Raw genomic sequence first — 21,669 nt, 5'->3', positions numbered from 1 at the left:
CAAATTCTAAAAAAAATTGTCAAATAGGCGCTGTTTATATATGTCACATATTTCAGTTCTAAATAACTACACTCTTGCCTAAAAAAACCTCTTAAAACTACATTCTGTGACACAACAACAGTAGTATTTGTAAAATAATGGAGGGTTTGCTCGTCCGCCATGACACTCGCTGCAAGTGGAGTGATACAATCGGTGAAACAGTTCCCGTTGTGATACTGGTAGAATATTGCATGGCTAGAAACGTCTCTCAGCCAATCAGATTCGAGAACCAGAACAAACTTTTGTATAAATAAATAAATAAAACTCATGAAATTTAGTAAGTATAAAATATAATCAGACAGAAGTGGCTCTGCAGTGGTTGGAGAGCCTGTTCATTGCCTGCTCAGCTTTTGGATTTTTGGGAGCATTCAGAATGAGTTGACACTGTACTTTCATGACAATAGAAGTGTCCCCTTCAGGTCCAGCTTGGAGATTAGAGAACGGCAGATCAAGAAATCCTCCTGTTGTGAGCTATAGATGTTCAGGGCCTGGAGTATGGGATTCATGGCATTGTTAGCAGTGTGTTTATGTCTCTGGATCAATGTTCAGGCCTGAATATTTCATAAAGGCTGCCTTCAGGCAACATTCTCAGAATAAGAGGATTCAGAACCAGATTCATAAGACAGTAACACAGAATAAGAGAATCAACAATCCCCCCTTCCCCCTCTCATCATGTCTTCACCAGCACATCCTCCAAATAAATGAACCATCATTTACCATCCAATCCTGTACAACAACTGAGACACACGATGAGCCTTTTAACAATTTATAGTACATTAGCCTCCATGGCTTTGGCTTAATTGTCATTCGGAGATGCTTTTCTGCTCGTTTGTTTTCTGCCTTTTTGATTCCTTTCTTTTTCCGAAGGACTGTGAGCTTTTTATACTCTTAGAAGTCAGGCATTTGTGGAGATATCTTCCCTAGCTATTTATAGGAGCTTCTCATTTTTGGTACTAAGTGTACAGTTATGTATTTATATCTCCAAATCAAATGAATGAACAAGACTGCAAGAATACTTGATTCTGACTGGCCAAACATTGCACTCTGTAGACAAATATGTTTGTATAATGATCACTAAACTGTCCAACTGATTGGCGTCCCAACCGTTGTTGTCTCCTACACGTCTCTTGTAGCACTTTGCGCTCTCTGCTGAAATAAAACAATAACTTTTTCGTATTTCATACATTGTGTCTAGGTTTATTTTATGAGAAATAACAGAATGACTGTACATTATCTATTACTCATAATTAATTTTTAAGTACCAAAACACTGAGTGTGGCTTTCACGCAACTACTTGTTTTCTTTTCACATTTTATTGCAAAATACTGTACCTGCTGGTTCTGCACCTTTTCTTAACCTTGTGACTAAGCTCCAAAGGACCTCACGAACAGTTCATAAAACACTTGTAGGTCCAGATAGGGGCAAAAAATGTCTTCTTTATTGTCAATTTTATTCAGCAAGGACGTATTAAATTGATTAAAAGTATTAAAAAAAAACTGACCGCAACCTTTTGAATGGAAGTGTACACCTGACAAAAACAGATTTTAACAATCTAGAACTCTTTTTACATTTTTGATATGGACCTAAGGGTCTGAAATAAAGAATGAAATGAAACATTTTGACACATTTTTGTCATCATATATATTAGAGTCAATTAAATGTCATTCGAGTCTGAGTAAAACAGTTTAAAATTGATTTATTTTATTGATTTATTGACTATGACAAGATGAAATATTTACTAAATTTTAAGGACATTATCAAAAAGAAATGAAAGAATTAGACAAATACTTATTATTGTCATTATACGGCATTACTCTGGAACATATTTTTGCTCTACCTGGATACAGAAATGTTTTAATTGTCGATTGAGACTAGGCTTCTGGACGATAGTTTGCATCGAGGTCTTGAGCCAATGGGGGTATAATTTTACAATAGCACTAATGGTATCTTTTGTATAGCACAGGTTAGATGTTACAACCTTACCTCACTGACTCTAATTTCCCCATGTCATCAGCATTTTCATTTCACCTCTGCCTTAGAGGGCTATTAGATGAAGAAACTCAGCTTCAACTTCCTGTCTGGAGCTTAATGAGGGACGGTGATGAAGTGCTACTGGGAAGGATTATGCACTGAAAGAAGCTGATCCTCTTATTTATGTTTTAATAATTAAAAGGCCTTAATCATTTCAGATTTATTGTGTTATTGACTGGAGGGATCACTTAGAAGCCAATAAGAGGTAGATGCAGAACAGCAGGTGAGTGCAGCTGCTGTGGATTGTTGTTGTGTAAATATATCACAGGATTGTACATATTAACAACAAGCCTTGGTTATATTAAAAAGGTTTGATAACTTCTGCCATGAGCACCTCATTATTTAAACAAACAACACAAACACCTCGAGAAATCTGTTCTGTTCCATTGTTGTGCTGTGTATAGCTGGCTTTAAACTTTTTTTAAATCATAAATTATTAAATCACACTAAATGTTAAATTGCTCTGGTAAATGTATTATATCACTCTATTAGCATACTATATTAGCATACAATATTTAATAATATGATACTATAACAGGGTTCCTACACATTTTCCATTTCAAAATTCACTTATAGTAAAGACAAACAGTGTTGCGTAATAAAAAAATGTGCATATTGAATGCATTCAGTTGTGTTTGACAATCACTAAAGGATCGCTAAACTTTTGCCTCTGCTTGTATGATAAATTTATTTTTTAGAAAAACTGAATAAGGACAATAGTCTGGAAACACATATTTTTCCATACTCTGTTTTCTTTTTCAATACTTATCCATACCAGGAAATTACTCAAATCAAATTCCATATTTTATTTCCAAACAGTAAAGGTGGAGAGTGGAGACATGAAAGAATAGGGAGTTGAGTGGAAGGAGGGATGGTTAGATTGGAAAATGTCATGAGCCGGATTCAAATTCGGGTCGTCTGCGCAAAAATACCAATGCATGTGCTCTACCCTCCAGGTCACTTCTCTAACATCCAATTCGCATTTTTTCATAGTTCTGTCTGGCTCTATCACATTATTTGGGTGCCAGTTCTATTTACACTGAGTGCAATATTTTTATTTTATTTATGAATGTAGGCTATATCGTTTGTAGGAATTAATATTCCACAGGATTCACTGCCCAAGAATTGACAGATTGGGTCATAATACCAAGTAGAACTTGAGTAAGCAAAACTTCATATAACAGATACAAATAAAGAAAAACGAGTCATGAAAGAGCACAAACTGAGTTTGGAGAGGTTTAGATGAGTGGTGTCGCACATATTGAGCGCTGAGACAAATATGGCACTTACCACCTGACCATTTTGAGGGTTCTTGTGGGCATACGGAGGACCACGAATATGATTCCACATCTGACCTGAGGTCATGGCAAACACCACACACTGTGGAAAAGAAAACAGATAGAGAGAGATTTCGAGTGTATTAGTTATATGTTATATGGTCAGATATGAAAATGACAAACAGAAACAGTGAACGATAAAGAACAACATTCTTGCAGTCTACAAAACAACAACAACAACAACAACAACAAAAAACTTTCCTCAAACTGCCCTTATAATCAATATGGTGGATAACAAACGTTATCCATCAGAGCAGTAAAGGTCAGTCACCTTCAGACTTTGGGGAATAAATATCGAAAGCCGAAGTTCTACAATTTACAGACAGCACAACACTTTAAATCAAACTTTTATGCAAGACACAGCACATAATTTTGGCCTCAGGTGGTAAGAAGCACATTGACTCTATGCTTTGTCCCCTTGAGCTGTTGTCTTCTGTTTTTATTGCATCATCTTGGGTTTAGATTCAATAAATTGGCCTATTTTATAGCTTAAAAACTCTATAAATAATTTTAATCTAGGTTTACTCCATGGTCAGCTGGTTTTATTTTATTAAAGGACCTTATAAAGCAATAGCAAAAGTGTTGAAGTTGTTGAAGTAGTTGAACGGTTCTAGGGCCAGAGAGAGCAGAACATTGTACTGCTGCCAAGATATACATTGTTGCTTGATCTGGCCACTTTTCAACTGAAAGCATGGCTCCAGCAGTTTAATTTGAATTAGGGATAAATAATGAACATTAGGCACCAGTGCGGCCATGGCCCAGCCAGTCTTGTTGTAGATGAACTCCAAGTTGTTTCTGCGCAGGTAGAGGAGCCCACCGACCAGAGACACCAGCAGAGCTAGAGCGATCGTACCCGAGTAGTTGGGTGGCCGGAACACCCGAATCTAGACAAAAACAAATAAACAAACACACAAACAAACAAAAAATTCAACTTTTGACCAACACCTTATGTTTAGGGAACAATGCCAATGCTCCATGAACAATTAATGTAACAATTAAGTTAACAACATCATGTCAGTGTCGAAGTGTTGCAGATTACAGTAGCTTTGATAAGCTACCTAGAAATAACATTTTAAATAATTATTAAATAATTACATCATAATTTCAACAATTCTGACACTGTTTAAAACTGTTCAAATGAAAAAAAGAGAATTTTGGACCCTATATTGTTATGACTGAATATAATTGTACTAATTACAATAGTGGTACCATAAAGCATACAAATGGTCAACACAAGTGAAATTTTGACACTTGACAGCATATGGTAATAACATTATTATTATTAATATCGGGGTGTGACGAGACAAGATGAGACAAGATTTTTACACAGTAGGCCCTACAGACCTTAGAACTGTACATGATTCTACACAGCAAATTTCGGGAGTTGAAAAATCAGGAGTTAGGCAAAAGTGTGAAAGAGTTCGATTTTTGGAGTTTGTTTGTTTTTTTTTTTTTTTTTTAACTCTGACTACAGTTTGTGTTATGGGACACTCCCTGGCTGTGTTGTATTTTGGAGTTCATTCATTGGTGTTCAGGAGCATTTTAACGCTACATCTGGAGTTAAATGTTGAGAAGTGCGCCACAACACAACCCTGGTTCTGCAGCACCAAGGACAAATGGACTTAAAGATTGGACCACTAATTCATATCTGGACCATGAGATTTGAAGCAAAGCACTTTTTTTTTTTAAGATTCTGTGAAGAACTTCAAGAATTTGACTTGCAAATAAACACCAGTTTGCAGTAGCATATCATTGGGAATGCTTGTCTTTAAAAGCAGTCGAGTCTGGTCCAGTCAAAATGTGTTCACTTGAGACACTTGAATTTTCAAAAGATATAACTGCATCTCTCCATGTTGATTCACAAGCCACTGTCAATCTCACACAGTGGCTAAAATGTTGTGGTGTTGAGTATTGTGTTGGACTCTTTGTTTGCATGGGTACTGATGAAAACATGACACTTTTCAGCAAAATAACCATCATTTTACACAATGGTAAAGTTTTTTTTTTTTTTTTTTTTTGATTGAGGATGAAACGTTTTTCCATGATCACTTCCATGCTTTTCAAGTGAGAAAAAAAAAAAAAAAAACTACCAAGGAAGATACTGGTTATAGAAATGGAAAGATTAAGACATTTCAAATCTTTTGATGCCCAAATGTCATACGGGTGTTTTATGTTGTATCAGAGAGTTGTATTATCTGATTTCTTATTTAAATGAGTTGTTCACTGAAAAGTTGTTTATGACAGCAATTAATTTCAAAGTGTGTCCATGCATGGAATTTCTAAATGGATTTGCTCAAATAAAAGTCGAGAGTATGGCTTTCAGTGTAGTCGTTTTGTAGTCGGCCGATATGACTAGGAACTATACTGTCATTCCGGCGTAATGATCAAGGAACTTTGCTGCCGTACCATGGCTGCAGCAGGCGCAATGATATTACGCAGCGCCTGTGACCCCCTGCTTGCACAGGGAACGTGCCTTGCAACCATGGAGACATTTGTGAGAGACGCTGCGTAATATCATTGCGCCTGCTGCAGCCATGGTACGGCAGCAAAGTTCCTTGATCATTACGCCGGAATGACAGTATAGTTCCTAGTCATATCGGCCTAGAAAATCGCAACTTTTAATTTTCCGTCGGTCTTAGTACACGATGTAACTACAGAAGAGTCAAGTTTTAAATAGGAAAAAAATTGAAACTCTTTGGTCATTTTTTAACGAGATGCTAACGGTCTAATCAGATTCAATGAACTACGCTAAGCTATGCTAAAAGTGGTACCGCCCGACCCGGAGATCGGCTGAATGGATTCGAAAACGGTAAAACTCAACTGTTTAACTCTAGGGGAGTTAGAAAATGAGCCTATTTTCAAAAAAAAAAAAAAAAAAGAGTGTTCCTTTAAAGCACTGCAATCTCAAGGCCACTTGAATTTGTATGTGTTACTTTCTGAATAGCTTATTTTCAATGAATCCTTTCCTGAGGAGGAAACTTCATTCAAATCCACTGCATGTGAAGTCACTGACTGTCTGCAGCGAGGCAACTGCCTTAGGTTTCAGACACAGCCATTGTCTACTGAATGCATTCATTCCTGCAAAGGTTGACGATCCCTCCCTTCTCTTTTGCACTATTTCTTCGCCTTAGGCCAAAAGTAGACCCAGAGGGCTAGTAAGTCTAAGACGCATTGGACGCTCAGGATGCTCTATTTATGAGCGTTGCGATGTGAGACCCAGAGGGCTGTAAACACGTTTAGTGCCTGTCGTTCAAGGTCTTAATGTTTCCCTTCAAAACGTGTACTACCAACTCTGCTGCTGCCTCCAAATCAGATCAGATTAATCTAGGATAAAAATGGCCGACTTCATATATAATTCTGTCTACTCCAGGGGGTGGACGAGCAATGATCCAATGCGCACAGATAGGCTGACAAAGACTAATAGCTAATTTAGCTGATGTTAAGGTAATTTAGTAAACAGAATAAAATAAAATATTATGGTAATTTAGTAAACAGTTATAAAATAAAATTTGATGTATGCATTATACTTGCATTCTCTCTACTTTTTCCTATTTAGCTAATGTTATGGTAATTTAATAAATAGAGAAAATAATAAAATAAAATAAAATAAAATAAAATAAAATAAAATAAAATAAAATAAAATAAAATAATAAAAATGGTAATTTATGTATATGGTAAATAGAGTTATAAAATAGAATAAATAAAGATAAAATGAAAAATTAATAAAAACAAATACTTTTAATGTATGCATTATACTTGTATTCTCTCTACTTATAAATTATGGTAATTTACTAAACAGAGTTATAAAATAGAATAAAATAAAATAAAACAAATACTTTTGATGTATGCATTATACTTGCATCCTCTCTACTTTTTCCTATTTAGCTAATGTTATGGTAATTTACTAAATAGAGAAAAAAAAAAAAAATTGATAAAATCAATAATTATGGTAATTTAGTAAACACAGTTATAAAACAGAATAAAATAAAATAAAATAACAAATAAATAAATAAAAACAAAATAAATACTTTTGATGTATGCATTATACTAGAATTCTCTCTACTTTTTCTTATGTTATGGCAATTTAGTAAACCGAAAAATAAAATAAAATAAAATAAAATAAAATAAAATAAAATAAAATAAAATAAAATAAAATAAAAAATAAAATAAAATAAATTATTTATTTTTTATGGTAATTTCCTAAACAGAGTTACAACATAGAATAAAATAATAAATAAATAAATAAATAAATAAATACAAAATAAATGATGCATGTATGGATATGCATGCATTAACCCATGAATGAAATAAATGATAGAGGAATAAAGCATACCATTCTATTTACAATTTTGTAAAAGGTTTTTCCTTTAGCTAGGATAAAACATTGTAGTTCACAAAGTGTTTCCGTGCCTCTACAGAAATGTGAAATGAAGATGAATCAAAGATAACGAGTCCAACTGCATGGAGGGAAGAGCGTTACTGACATATGACCTCCACTGTAATCTGCACAGCGCTTCTTAATCAGTGCACTCCATCTGAGGAAAATCTGCCTTAAAAAAAAAAAGTAGCTTTTCATCAACTCTGACATAACTCAGCCCTTCCTTAAAGGTGATATATACCTTAAGTGACTTATTCAAAAGTATTAAAGCTGAAACCGAGGTAGAGTCTTAATAAGGCAACTGAATTAGTGCCAGTGCTCCAAGGCAGTCGTCTGTAAACGCATTAAGGTGCCAGTGATATTTTTCAACAAGAGCTTCTCTGGAGGGAAAATCTATGTTAACATGATGGGGAAATCAGATGTTATCTGTCTCCATTTGCTGGAGACCCCATATCTGGGTCTGCTTTCTCATGAAAGCACTGCTCGGTTCTACTTCGTAGGCTTTGTGAATCCCTCAGTTTGCACATTTCCTCACTGATCTGATTTTTTAAATTTATTTATTTTTTTATTTTTTTAAATTGCATTGACAAAAAGCTTGATTTACCAAGCGAGCAGGAAGGAGTTCACTGTTCCAGATGGATAAAACAAAGCAAGGATTACAGAAGCCTGTACTGTAATCGTTGAAAGCACAGAAGAAATCCTTTAATCAAAAGAGTGTTTATATTTGTCCTCAAACAGTCTTGTAGGATGTCAGACACATAATTATACTTTCAAGCTTTTGGCATCAGTTATACAAGCACTATATTATTATGTATAAAACTGTGCTAACATGTCTTGAAAGGTCATAAAGAGGTAGCATTTTCAAGATAAGGGAGCAAAGATGTTGCTTATACAAAAAGTGTATATTGAGACTTATTTCTGCCCATTTTGGCATCTGCAACGTAGCTTCCAAAAAACTGCTTCTCGAACTATGACTAAACAGTCAAACGATATGAAAACAATTTTCATAAAAACAGCTTTTGCGGTTTTTAAAAATGCCATCAGACAAAAGACACCATTATGAAAGCTAAAATAAATATTTGCGACAGATCGCAAATAAATGTGTCTGTAAGGCAGAGCAGTCTGCTTTCAACAGCAGTGCTTTTACATTTTAAAACGTTGTCAGTCTCATACATCATGATAGTGATGCATTTACACTTTTATTTGCTAAACATTGAAATGCACCAAGAGTGATATGAAATGCATACAATTGTTTGTATATATTCTAAAAAATGTTATTGGCACATTTCTCATTGAATTTTAAGGGGTTTCTGACTATCATTCAAAAGTTTTTTTACGTTTACGTTTTTTTAACATCTTTGAAAGAAGTCTATTATGCATTTTTTTAAATCAAAAATAAAGTATAAACAGTGAACTAAACTTTCAGATTGTGAAAGAATGGTTCAGAGAGCATGAAGAATCATTTTTACACATGATTTGGCACCTCTGAGTCCAGACCTTAATTTCATTGAAAGTGTTTGGGATGTGCTGGAGTAGACTTTACAGAGTGCTCACCTCTTGCATTATCAATACAAGATCTTGACCCAAAAATTGATGCACCTCTTGATGGAAATAACATCACAACATTTATTTCCACCGAGAGGTGCACAATTTTTTGGTCAAGATCTTGTATTGACAATGCAAGAGGTGAGTATTTTGTAAAGTCTCCTCCAGCACATCCCAAAAACTTACAATGAGGTTAAGGTCAGTGCCAATTCATGTGTGAAAATGATTCTTCATGCTCCCTCCCAACAATTTTTTCACAATTTGAGCCTGATAAATCTTGACATTGTCATCCTGGAATATGGCCATAATACATCTTAATACATAGTTGCTTAAGAAATGAAAAGCTACACACTCCATCTTTTAGGGTTAAAAGAACCGTTGCCAAACATATAACATGCTAGAAAAATAATAATCACTGTAATAATGATCCATCCATAGACTCTTAAATATTTGCCTATTTGTGTAAATGTAAATTTTATATTTGTCTATAAATGTAATTTATCCCTGTCATGGAAAAGCTAAATGACTCCAGTCTTCAGTGTCATATCATCTTATAACTCTACATTCTAATATGCTGATTTGGTGCTCAAGAAGCATTTATTATTATCATTATTATCAATGTGAAAAACATTGGTGCTGCTATATTTTTGTGGAAATCATGGTAACTTTTTTCAGGAAGAAAGTTAAAAAGCATTTGAAATAGAAATTTGTAACATTACAAATATTTTTATTGTCACTTTTGATCAATTTAATGCATCTTTGCTGAATTTCTTTCAAAAAAAAAACAAACAAAAAAAACACTTTTGAATGGTAGTGCACCAGTATATAAATTTTGCATGACTTTTTAGACATACTGTACCTGCACATCAGTACGGTCAGCAATCCACTTTGCCAGCTGCTCAGAGGCAAAGCCAATCCGCTGAAGGTCAAAGGTGTCTGCCCTCTTCGGCTTCCCTTTGGCTGGGAAATGCATGAAGGTGGGGGCAGAATTCATGTTCAGCTGGAGGAGAGGAGAGAGAAGAGGAAGAAAAGGCAGGACATACAGTATGAGAGGAGCAGGAAGCATAGGAAGGGAGGAGAGGGGAGGGGAATGATAAATTGAAGAGAAACAAGAGTACAAAAACATTAATATCTGCTAATAAATCAATAAAGCAGCAAGAACAGTGTGATGTGTATTAAAGAGATTTCTTTTAATAAGGAGACAGGAGCAATTGAAGAGCCTCCAGAGGGAGGTAAATTACCCACTACAAGAATGAAGGGCCAGAGAGAACAACAGGATGAAATAATATAATAATAGATTTAAAAGCAGGCAGTTCACCCAAATATTTGAAAGCGTCATTTTTTTGACCCCATGCTGTTTCAGCTAATGATGTGAACGAGTTCTTGAGTACTGACAGCAGTCATCGATCATGAAAAAAGCACTTCATTCTTAATTTTGTGATTGGTTAGTCTTTTTTTGGGATACTTTGCAGTCCAAATTATCAGCAATTTACATCAAAACTATTCAAGTGATGTTCACTCTGGAAACACGTCAGGGTGTTGAAACAGGACATGTTCTTTCTTTCAAAAGCAAGTGGACTGAGTGCAACTCAGAACACAATAGAGGGTGTTGTGAGATGTGTTTTAAATGACCCAAAATTCCCATCTCTAGTTCCAACCTTGTATTTTCTTTTTTCTCAACACAAAAGGAAATGTTAGACATCTTTCTGAGCTGCCCTATTATATGGAAGCTTGTTTCTGCCACAGAATAAAAAAAAGGGATAATTGCAACTTTTTATCTAACAATTCTGACTTCTTTTTCTCACAATTGTGAGTTTACATCTCGCAATTCTGACTTTTTCTCTCAGATTGTGTGATATAAAGTGAAGTCGCAATTGCGTGATATAAAGTCGCAGTTAAAGTCAGTTGAGTTTATATCTCGTAATTCTGACTATAACTCGCAATTGTGAGTTTACATCTCGCAATTCTGACTTTATAACTCGCTGTTGTCAGTTTATCTTGCAATTCTGACTTTATAACACGCAATTGTAAGTTTATATCGCAATTCTGATTTTATAACTCGCCATCACAAGTTTATATCACGCAATTCTAAGAAAAAAAGTCAGAATTATGAGATAAAAAGTCACAATTACCTTTTTTTTTTTTTATTCAGTGGCAGAAACAAGCTTCCATACTATTACATAAAAAATGTGAATGGTAATTATAATGGCAAGCTCCAAAAAGGACAAAAAGCAGCATAAATTTATCATAAATGATCCATGTGTGCTCTATTAAATATTTTCTAAAGCCTAAACATTTTTTTTTTTTTAAACTGAGAACAGTGAACTTAAATTTTGCAATATGTTTTTAATTTTTGTCTGTTTCTCACACTAAGCTATTATATGGGCTTAGAAATAATATAGTGTATGAGTCATATGGACGTCTTTTCCCCTCTTTTGGAGCTTAACAGAACACTACCGGTCAAATATTTGGAATAATTATGATTTTTTTGAAAGTATGATTTTAAAAGAAGTCTCTTATGCTCATCAACCATTTTCTATTTTAATACATTTTAAAATGTAATTTATTTCTGTGAAGGGAAAGCAGAATTATTACTCTAGTCATCAGTGTCACATGATCCATCAGAAATCATTCTAACATGCAGATTTGGTGCTCAAGAAACATTTCTTATGTTGAAAACAGTTTTAGCTGCCTAATATAATATAGGAATGAGTCATGGGCTTAGAAGGCATATATAGTGCATGAGTCATGTATATGTGGAGCTTTGCAGTGTCACCATCCATCTTTGTTGTAAGGAAAAGTGCAGCTGGGCATTCTTCCTCTCTAATATCTTATTTTATCAGACCCAGAAGAGGTGAAAAAGGATGTTATGAACTATATTGTTGTCCCACAGGAGAACATTTTTGTGATTTTAACCGGATCTACACAATTCACATGAACAACATATTTTGATTCAAAACGGCGAATCTCGCAGCTAATTTGCAGGTAAGTTTTTATGTTTCACAGATGAAAGAAAACAATATGGGGTCAAAATTACATGATGGTGAATTGCATTTTTTATCCTTCACATTAAAGAACAGAGAATGAATCTAGCTAAGTGATATTCAAGTAATTACATATAATTTCAATCACGGGGAGCAATCATGTAATCGCTGGTGATGAAATCGTCTCTTAAAAACACTGGGGAAAGTTATTAACCAGCACCTCTAACACACATCTGTTTATTAGCATACTAATGAACTGACTAATACTGCTGTCCCCATGCTCTGGATGAAAACACATCAAATCAACATTAACCCACATGTCCTCCAAGAAATGGGTTTGGTGAGGGTGAACAGAAGCCATTGCAGTTTTCCAGAATGCTTAGGCTGTAGCACACTAGATTTTAGCACAGCAAAATTAACGAATATGGGTAAATGGGTATGACATTACCCTCAGGGATGAATAATAAATTATATTACATTTAAAATATTAAAGTATATCACATATTCCTGTTTCTTTTTTAATTTAATTTAAATTTCAAAACATTCTTTTAAACTGCCAAAATGAGAGTTTTATCTATGTTTGATTATCAGCCAAGAGCCATTTGCAACTTTTCACTACACAAATTTACAACTCATAGTTTAGTTGTATAGTTTTAGTATGCATGTGGCAAAACAAATTATGTGTATCGTTTACCAAGTTTCCAAAGTTTGCATGCATATGGAAGTGAATAAACAAAATCTTGTTTGACCACCCCTTTATACATCAATACCTCATCAATATAAACACCAAACAAAGAGACACCCCGAAACTAAACTAAAATTCTGTAATTTTTTTGATTGTGTAACAACTAGGGGTGTAACGATACCATCATGTCACGATTTGATACATATCACGATACTGAACTCACAATAAAATATTATTGCGATACTCTAAGACATATGGTAAACGGTTAACAAAAAAAAAAAAAAATTACTTTTGATTAAAATGCTAAATTTGGTATTACATTGGGGGTGGAAATGAATAAGCTTAGACTTGGTGCTGGTAACTCAATGCACAGGACAATGGTGATGCCAGAATAAAAATATTCATGATTCTGAAGATGAAAATACATACTTCTTTTAGACAAGTATGCTTGCACTCAGTCACTGACTAGATATATTTAAAATAATGTAGGCCACTTTTTACTGGTAACATAAGACATTTGGCATTATCAGGACCCACAAATATTCCCCCATTGCATTATTATACGTTATATTCAACATTATGGCCCGGTTTCACAGACAGGGCTTAGACTAAGCCAGGATTAGGCCTTAGTTCAATTAGGGTTAAGTAGTTTTTATAAACGTACCCTAGAAAAAACATTACTGGTGTGCATCTTGAGATAAAAATGGCTCTTATATATTTTAAGATATGTCAGTGCAAGTTACTTTCAGTTAAAACAGCTCAAACATGCATTTTAGTCTAGGACTAGCTTAAGCCTCGTCTGTGAAACCGGGGGTTTATATAGTAGTTTAATGTAGTACTGACAATAAAACTCTGTCAACTTGAACATATTGTGTCACGGTATATTGTTACACCCCTAGTAACAACTAGTTTTGTAGTTAATGCATTTATCTACAGCCACTTATGGTTACAATACCAGCCAGTCTTATAAATGGTGAAAACTTCATCACACTAGTGCTGTGAGATATCTGATCTGGTAACTGTAACCCAAAGACCCAAATCCTAGATTCATGAATGATTATACCAAACAAAGTCTAATGTAAACTAAGTTATATACTAATAAATCAGAAAGCTCATTTGAGTCTTGTCCACTAGACTCTCCCTAAGGGCTTGATGTCTTTATGAGCTGGAGCAATTTGTTTTACTCGAATGAATTAGGTTTTTGATGAACCCAAATAAGAGAGACTCCACTGAGGAAATGACAGCAAATGGATGTCAGTAGTGCTAATCTAATTGATGACTATAACCCTATACAGCTGTGCAGGCATCTATAGGCGCAAGAACACAGTTTATGATAAAGCTTTTTTCACAAACTCACTCTCTTTAGTGTGCAAATTGCAGTAGAAATAGCTACGTATCAGCATGTGTTAAATTAATGTGCATGTTCTGTGTCATAAAGATTTTCTTCTCTATAATTTGCTTCTGAGAAGTGTGACATTTCATTACATGGAAAACAGACGGGGAGCTATTTTCCATTTGATTGTTCTTGCTGCTTTTTAAAATGTAATTCCTGAAGTTGTCAGGTGCTGACAAATTAGAAGTTGAGACCATTTGAGCATGCGTGTGGAAGGAATGGAACAAAGAGTAAATGTGGTCAGGAAACGCTTGTCTTTTCTGAGCTTGGTTTAATTTTAATTAAATTATACACCTATTTTGTAAGGTTATTATTAAATAATTACCATGAACAAAGTCGCCACATCTTTTGAACAATGATTCCATGACTTTTTCAGTCACAAAGAGCAATTTCAGAGCTGAGCATAACTAGAAAAAATATATTCACTATAATGTCCTTGAAATTTCAAAGTCAGGCAATCTGAGGACTACTACTACTACTACTACTACTAATAATAATAATAATAATACTAATTAGTATTATACATTTTCTCAGAAGAACCATAATTTAAAACCAAATAGCAACTATTAAAATTAGCAAATTAGAAATTTTTAAGTTTAACTTCAGTCAAGTCATATATATAATTTAAGTAATTATCTGCATGTAACTGTACAGTGGGTACGGAAAGTATTCAGACCCCCTTAAATTTTTCACTCTTTGTTATATTGCAGCCATTTGCTAAAATCATTTAAGTTCATTTTTTTCCTCATTAATGTACACACAGCACCCCATATTGACAGAAAAACACAAAATTGTTGACATTTTTGCAGATTTATTAAAAAAGAAAAACTGAAATATCACATGGTCCTAAGTATTCAGACCCTTTGCTGTGGCACTCATATATTTAACTCGGGTGCTGTCCATTTCTTCTGATCATCCTTGAGATGGTTCTACACCTTCATTTGAGTCCAGCTGTGTTTGATTATACTGATTGGACTTGATTAGGAAAGCCACACACCTGTCTATATAAGACTTTACAGCTCACAGTGCATGTCAGAGCAAATGAGAATCATGAGGTCAAAAGAACTGCCTGAAGAGCTCAGAGACAGAATTGTGGCAAGGCACAGATCTGACCAAGGTTACAAAAAAATTTCTGCTGCACTTAAGGTTCCTAAGAGCACAGTGGCCTCCATAATCCTTAAATGGAAGACGTTTGGGACGACCAGAACCCTTCCTAGAGCTGGCCGTCCGGCCAAACTGAGCTATCGGGGGAGAAGAGCCTTGGTGAGAGAGGTAAAGAAGAACCCAAAGATCACTGTGGCTGAGCTCCAGATATGCAGTCGGGAGATGGGAGAAAGTTGTAGAAAGTCAACCATCACTGCAGCCCTCCACCAGTCGGGGCTTTATGGCAGAGTGGCCCGACGGAAGCCTCTCCTCAGTGCAAGACACATGAAAAAACACCTGAAAGACTCCAAGATGGTGAGAAATAAGATTCTCTGGTCTGATGAGACCAAGATAGAACTTTTGGCGTTAATTCTAAGCGGTATGTGTGGAGAAAACCAGACACTGCTCATCACCTGTCCAATACAGTCCCAACAGTGAAGCATGGTGGTGGCAGCATCATGCTGTGGGGGTGTTTTTCAGCTGCAGGGACAGGACGACTGGTTGCAATTGAGGGAAAGATGAATGCGGCCAACAAGACAATGACCCTAAGCACACAGCTAAAATAACGAAGGAGTGGCTTCACAACAACTCCGTGACTGTTCTTGAATAGCCCAGCCAGAGCCCTGACTTAAACCCAATTGAGCATCTCTGGAGAGACCTAAAAATGGCTGTCCACCAACGTTTACCATCCAACCTGACAGAACTGGAGAGGATCTGCAAGGAGGAATGGCAGAGGATCCCCAAATCCAGGTGTGAAAAACTTGTTGCATCTTTCCCAAAAAGACTCATGGCTGTATTAGATCAAAAGGGTGCTTCTACTAAATACTGAGCAAAGGGTCTGAATACTTAGGACCATGTGATATTTCAGTTTTTCTTTTTTAATAAATCTGCAAAAATGTCAACAATTCTGTGTTTTTCTGTCAATATGGGGTGCTGTGTGTACATTAATGAGGAAAAAAAATGACTGCAATATAACAAAGAGTGAAAAATTTAAGGGGGTCTGAATACTTTCCGTACCCACTGTATATCAATAATATTAATAAGCAGCAATATTTAACTACATACACTAAAATAAATTAAATTAATGTCAAATACCATGCGAGTGATACTTCATATGCTATTTAAGATATTTAATAAATATATGACAATATTTGATTTCAATTTTTAATTTTTAAGTGAATTGAATAGATTTAAATACTTTTTACCCCCCCAAAAAATAAAAAATAAAAAAATAAACAAGGACACTGTGCAGGCCTGGACGTCACAACTGTAAAATCTCTGATATTTCTCTGTTTTCCCTTTGCATAAACCAAATCGCTAGACAGACCTGACGAAATCCATATGAATGAGAGACAGAGCTGAATGTTTACCTGTTGAAAGACGTCAGCGCCCTCATCATAATCCACAACCGTGAAGAACAGTTTGTTAGAGAAGGCCGAAGAGTATCGCCAGGAGTTAGCCAGCACCTGATATTCCTCATTAGCTTGCCTATGAGAGAGAGAGACATTTTCAGAAGCATAGAGACAGACAGAGAAAGAGTAAGAGATTACTCATTAGAAGAAAGATAGCAAACAAAAAGAAGACAACAAGAGGGACTTCATTACAGAAGTGTCATCTCACTGTTACTTATTACAGTGATTGCTGTTTATTTCACACTAGGTAGACAGTATAAAGAGAACAAGAGAGGGAAAAAAAGCAGACAATGCTGCTAATTAGGTATCTGTTCTTCCACAGACGCAACAAAGATGTCCACCTGCCAGTTCCCGGAAATTGTCACTGTGATGTCCACCACCAATAAATAAACAAACAAATGGAATTTAAACATTGATGAAGCAGGATCAAAAGAACTCACATCACTTCAAAGAGCTCATGTCTTATACTTGCATAGACAAAACACACATATCCAGTGAGTGTTAATTTGAATTTCACACCCTCCACATAAATAAGTCTTAGTTCTGGTTACATGCTGCACCTCCAGGTCACTACCTTCTGTAACGGCCGTCTTAGTAAAAACTACAGAGATCCCAATCCCCTCTGGATCAGTTTAAGAAATGACAGGCATCCTATGTTAATAACTGTAACTTAAACATTGTTCAGACAACAAATCTCATCCAAATAGTGCTAAATAAACATGAATTTACAGATTGAAAGCGTCCGGTTTAAAGACATGTTAAATGCATCAATAAACTAAATGTACCCATAAACATCAATAAAGCAGAGCACTCTGCAGGTGGTAAAAACAAACTAGTTTAAATATGCATGATTATACACATTAATGTTTCATGTTATGCTGAGTGTCCATTTTCAAAAAGCAAGTGCTGAGCTGATGTTAACTTATCTGTCATTGAGACTTTACTGCAGTCAAAAGTGCTCTGGTGAGCAAAGTCCTTCGGGACTTGGGTAAAATGGCATTTCATGAACACCTTTGGGGAGATGACAAAAAGCACGGCACTGACTCGGTATTTCAAAAGCAATTCCTGTTCTCTGATTATGACATTTAAGACTTTTTCCCCCCATGCTATTTAAGATATTTAAAGATATTTTACAGACTTCAATTTTGAAAAGTGACTAAGGCATTTTAAAACTTTTAAGGACTCTTGGACAAAATACAGGCATGAAATTCAGTGAGGTTGAATGACTAGTTGATTTAAGAAAGTCCAATCCACATTATAATGAATTTTAATTAGGGATGTCAATTTAACACATTAATTAGTTATGGAAAATATAACGCGTTAAAATTATTACCGCATTTAACGCACCCGCCTGCCCCAGACCTACATAGGTCATGTTACATTTCATACAGTTGATGGTGATGAACGTGATGCAGGACAACAACTGCATGATGGAGCCCATAAAATGCAGTTGTATGCTCCTACAATTCAAGATATTGGGGCAAAAATGCCTCTGTATGAGTTTTTGTATCATTTTTATATCAGTTAAGCAATATCAAACGAGCAACGAGTGCAATATCACACGAGTGCCATTTTTTTTTCTGAATAAAAAAAAATGAGCGCAAATGTGATACTGATTTTATACAACAGTTCAATAAATAAGAATTTAATATTGTGTTATATTTTAGACACATATTGTGTGTTTTTGTTACCTATTAAGCCATAGCAGAATGATTCTGCATCTCCGAGCAACACGGAAGTGTTTCTGAATGAATTCGCGTTTTAAGCGAAATGGGTGAACCAGTGATTCAATGGCCCATTCAAAGAGAGCCATTTACTGACTCCATGACTCACTCATTTAGACATTTACCGCCACATACTTGCAGTTTTAGACAATTTAGAGTATAGTTTCATTAAAAAAAAAATAAAAATCATATTAATAAAAAAATCCATTAAAGGTATAGTTTACCCAAAAATGAAAATTATGTCATCATTTACTCACCCTCATGGCCTCATGGCCATTGTAGCCTAAAAGGTTATGTGTAATAAATTGTTTAATCCAATATAATACTTCTTTTCTAAAACTAACAGCTAAATAATTCTGTCCGAACCTGTATGGATGTAGTAACAATGCTATAGTGGTGATACATTTAAAGACAACTTTTCCATGCAAACTCTAATGGCTAAAGTTACAAATTAGTTACAGACTACTCAACTTCTAGTCAATTAGTCGACCATTGTTACCTTTGCCTACAGTATTCAAGACAAAATAATAGCGGGAGAAAGAATACAATTAAGGATTGACAGGGATAGGGATGGAGGGCAAATAAGGAAGAAAAAAAGAGAATATACATAAAACATGTGATTTGAGTAGACAGCAGATAATTAAAAAAGCATTAGGGGTCACGTTGACGTGATAGGGTGACTGGGCGTTTAAAGGTCGATCTGCTTTAAATTAACTTCCTCTATTTTGGTAGCACTGACTGTTCCAGTCTGTTATCTTTATTCAATGAAGCTGGTAGATGATGTCTGAGGATTCTAAATAGGACTAGTGGGAGTGGTTTGCACTCTGAGGCTTGATATTCAGCAGAGGAACACGACTGTACGAGCACGGAGTCATTTTAGCCGACGATTGAAGGATAATGAGGGGAGAGATGGATGTGAGGTGAGTGGATGGGGGCTAAGTAGCTGTCGTGGGATAAATAGATGGGAATGATGTCTGGGGTGGAGGCAGCTTGGAACTAGACAGATGTAGAAGGTTTTCTGGTGGTGCTCTGGGGCAGATCAAATCTTTATCTATGACCGTGTTTACACCTGGTATTATCGTTTGACTTCAGTAAATACAGCATTATACCTGTGGACAGACACTAAAAGATGAATGTGCGTGTCTCACCTGCAGACAGAACATTGTCTCTGGGGTTGTAGTGCGGTGAACATCACAATAACCGAATAGTTTCGGGGTGGAGCTTTGACGAACCGCCGGAACTTATCCCCGTTCATACGGATCACGGAGCGGCGGGAACTCCACTCCATCATTTGCTCCACCTTCTCTGCCAGCATGTTCTAGAAGACAACAGATAGGGATAGAGAAAAATACAGAGTTGTGTACTGTTCAGATACTAAAGAATCTTTGCACTAACATAACATAAATTCTCCAAGAAAACCACATGGAGAAAAAAAAACAAAAAAAAAAAAACATTAGCCATCATAAGCAACTTGTCATTCCTAAAACAAACTAACAACAACAACAACAACAACATCAACAGTGACTTCAGGTCAGGAAAGGAAGCTGAACTGAACTGTAACTGCAAAAGGCAACATCCTATTTCTTTTTTGTTTACAGTCTAAGAAAGACATTCTGTAAATGTCACCATAAAGATTGCTTGTTGACGGAAAAATGGCTAAAGGAAATACTAGGCAGCACCCAATGAGTTCAATACAATCTCAGGGCAGGAGCTGCCTAGTGGTTTATATTAGGATAGTTAACCATTTCTATAGCAGCTCAGGGACCACACAAACAGCACTCCGCACTTCAATTAATTTTAATAGTTTGTTGCAGTGTTGTTATTGTTAACTAAAAGTAAAAATAAAACTTTTTTGGTTTATTGAAATAAAGCTGAAATAAAACAAAATATTAGATGAAAAACAAACCAAAAATGGTGCACTGACAACCACCTGAAATAAAAGCTAACCCTAAAATAAAAGCTAATTAAAAAAATGAATACTAAAATAACACTGGTTTGTCGTTAGCATGTTGTAAAGCTAATGATGGGAATCTTTAATGAATATAAAAATAGAGAGCACACAGAAAAATTGGGTTTCACTTTTGCATCATGGAACTGTTCTCAAACTTTTTTGGTCACACATTCCCCTTTAAACCTTTGAAAAAAATTGGCATAAAAAAAATCTGCCGTCCACTGAATTTGTGCTTTTCTACATTGAGAAACTTCTTTGTTGGACTTGTTCAGATGCTGCAAATTCAATGGTCTAAAGAAGAAATATTCAGTGGAATTGCCGTTTGGTGCGGCTTTGTAAAGGCAGAGCGCCAATCGCTATTTACACACCTGAACACTGTTGCAAGTCTGTTTTTTTTTTTTTCTGCTGATCTCCAGCGTCCCCAGGTTTGCGTAACAAAATCAGCCCTATTGCTATTCAAAACCCACCCAATGGTGGCCAAAACTAGCCTAATTGCATTCCGGGGGGTGGGAGGTCGCTTCAACCTGAAAAAAAACAAAACAAAACAAAAAAATGTGGCAACAGTGCCTGCCGTACCCCCCACACTTTGAGAATCACTCCATAATGGGACTGTTAAGGATACATGTGAGGCTGCCCTACGATTTGGTTACGATGAGCTAACTTAGAAGGCAGCAGTTTTCCACTTGTTGGAACATCCTTCAGATAATGAACACACCAATACAACCTTAAAATGCTGCCTCATTTGATACAGAGCAAGTATCAGGTGCTCTTCAGTTTGACATAAATCATATAAAATCTATTTTAAAATAAAAAGTAGGCTATAATTTTGCAATGTGTCATGCATGATTTGTCATTTTTTTTCCCACTATATTGTATTTAAGCAAGCAGGCTGAATGTGAAGGCAGAATGTGAGCACACACATATATTAAGGACATCCCACATAAAATTGGACCTCAATTTCTACTTTTCATTCCATCATTATATTAAGAACAAGGTCAGTGAGCAGGTGTGACACTCTCTTTCCTTCTCTTCTTCAAAATGCTCTTT

General features: G+C 35.5%; 1 protein-coding gene across 1 annotated transcript in view; it reads right to left on the bottom strand.

The window, feature by feature from the left end:
- tusc3 (tumor suppressor candidate 3) overlaps positions 1 to 21,669 on the bottom strand; it is an 85,935-nt gene that overhangs the window by 33,110 nt on the left and 31,156 nt on the right. Inside the window, exons 2-6 of the mRNA XM_051907403.1 lie at positions 19,820 to 19,989; positions 16,906 to 17,023; positions 10,190 to 10,330; positions 4,151 to 4,291; positions 3,361 to 3,450 (exon numbers count right to left, since the gene is read on the bottom strand). Of these exons, the coding sequence (XP_051763363.1) occupies positions 3,361 to 3,450; positions 4,151 to 4,291; positions 10,190 to 10,330; positions 16,906 to 17,023; positions 19,820 to 19,989 (660 nt within the window). The remainder of the gene's footprint in view (positions 1 to 3,360; positions 3,451 to 4,150; positions 4,292 to 10,189; positions 10,331 to 16,905; positions 17,024 to 19,819; positions 19,990 to 21,669) is intronic.

The sequence above is a fragment of the Ctenopharyngodon idella genome, chromosome 1 (genome assembly GCF_019924925.1).
Source record: "Ctenopharyngodon idella isolate HZGC_01 chromosome 1, HZGC01, whole genome shotgun sequence".
NCBI lineage: Eukaryota > Metazoa > Chordata > Actinopteri > Cypriniformes > Xenocyprididae > Ctenopharyngodon > Ctenopharyngodon idella.
Note: the sequence above shows the minus strand (reverse complement) of the source record. Positions and strands in the feature narration are given on the sequence as shown.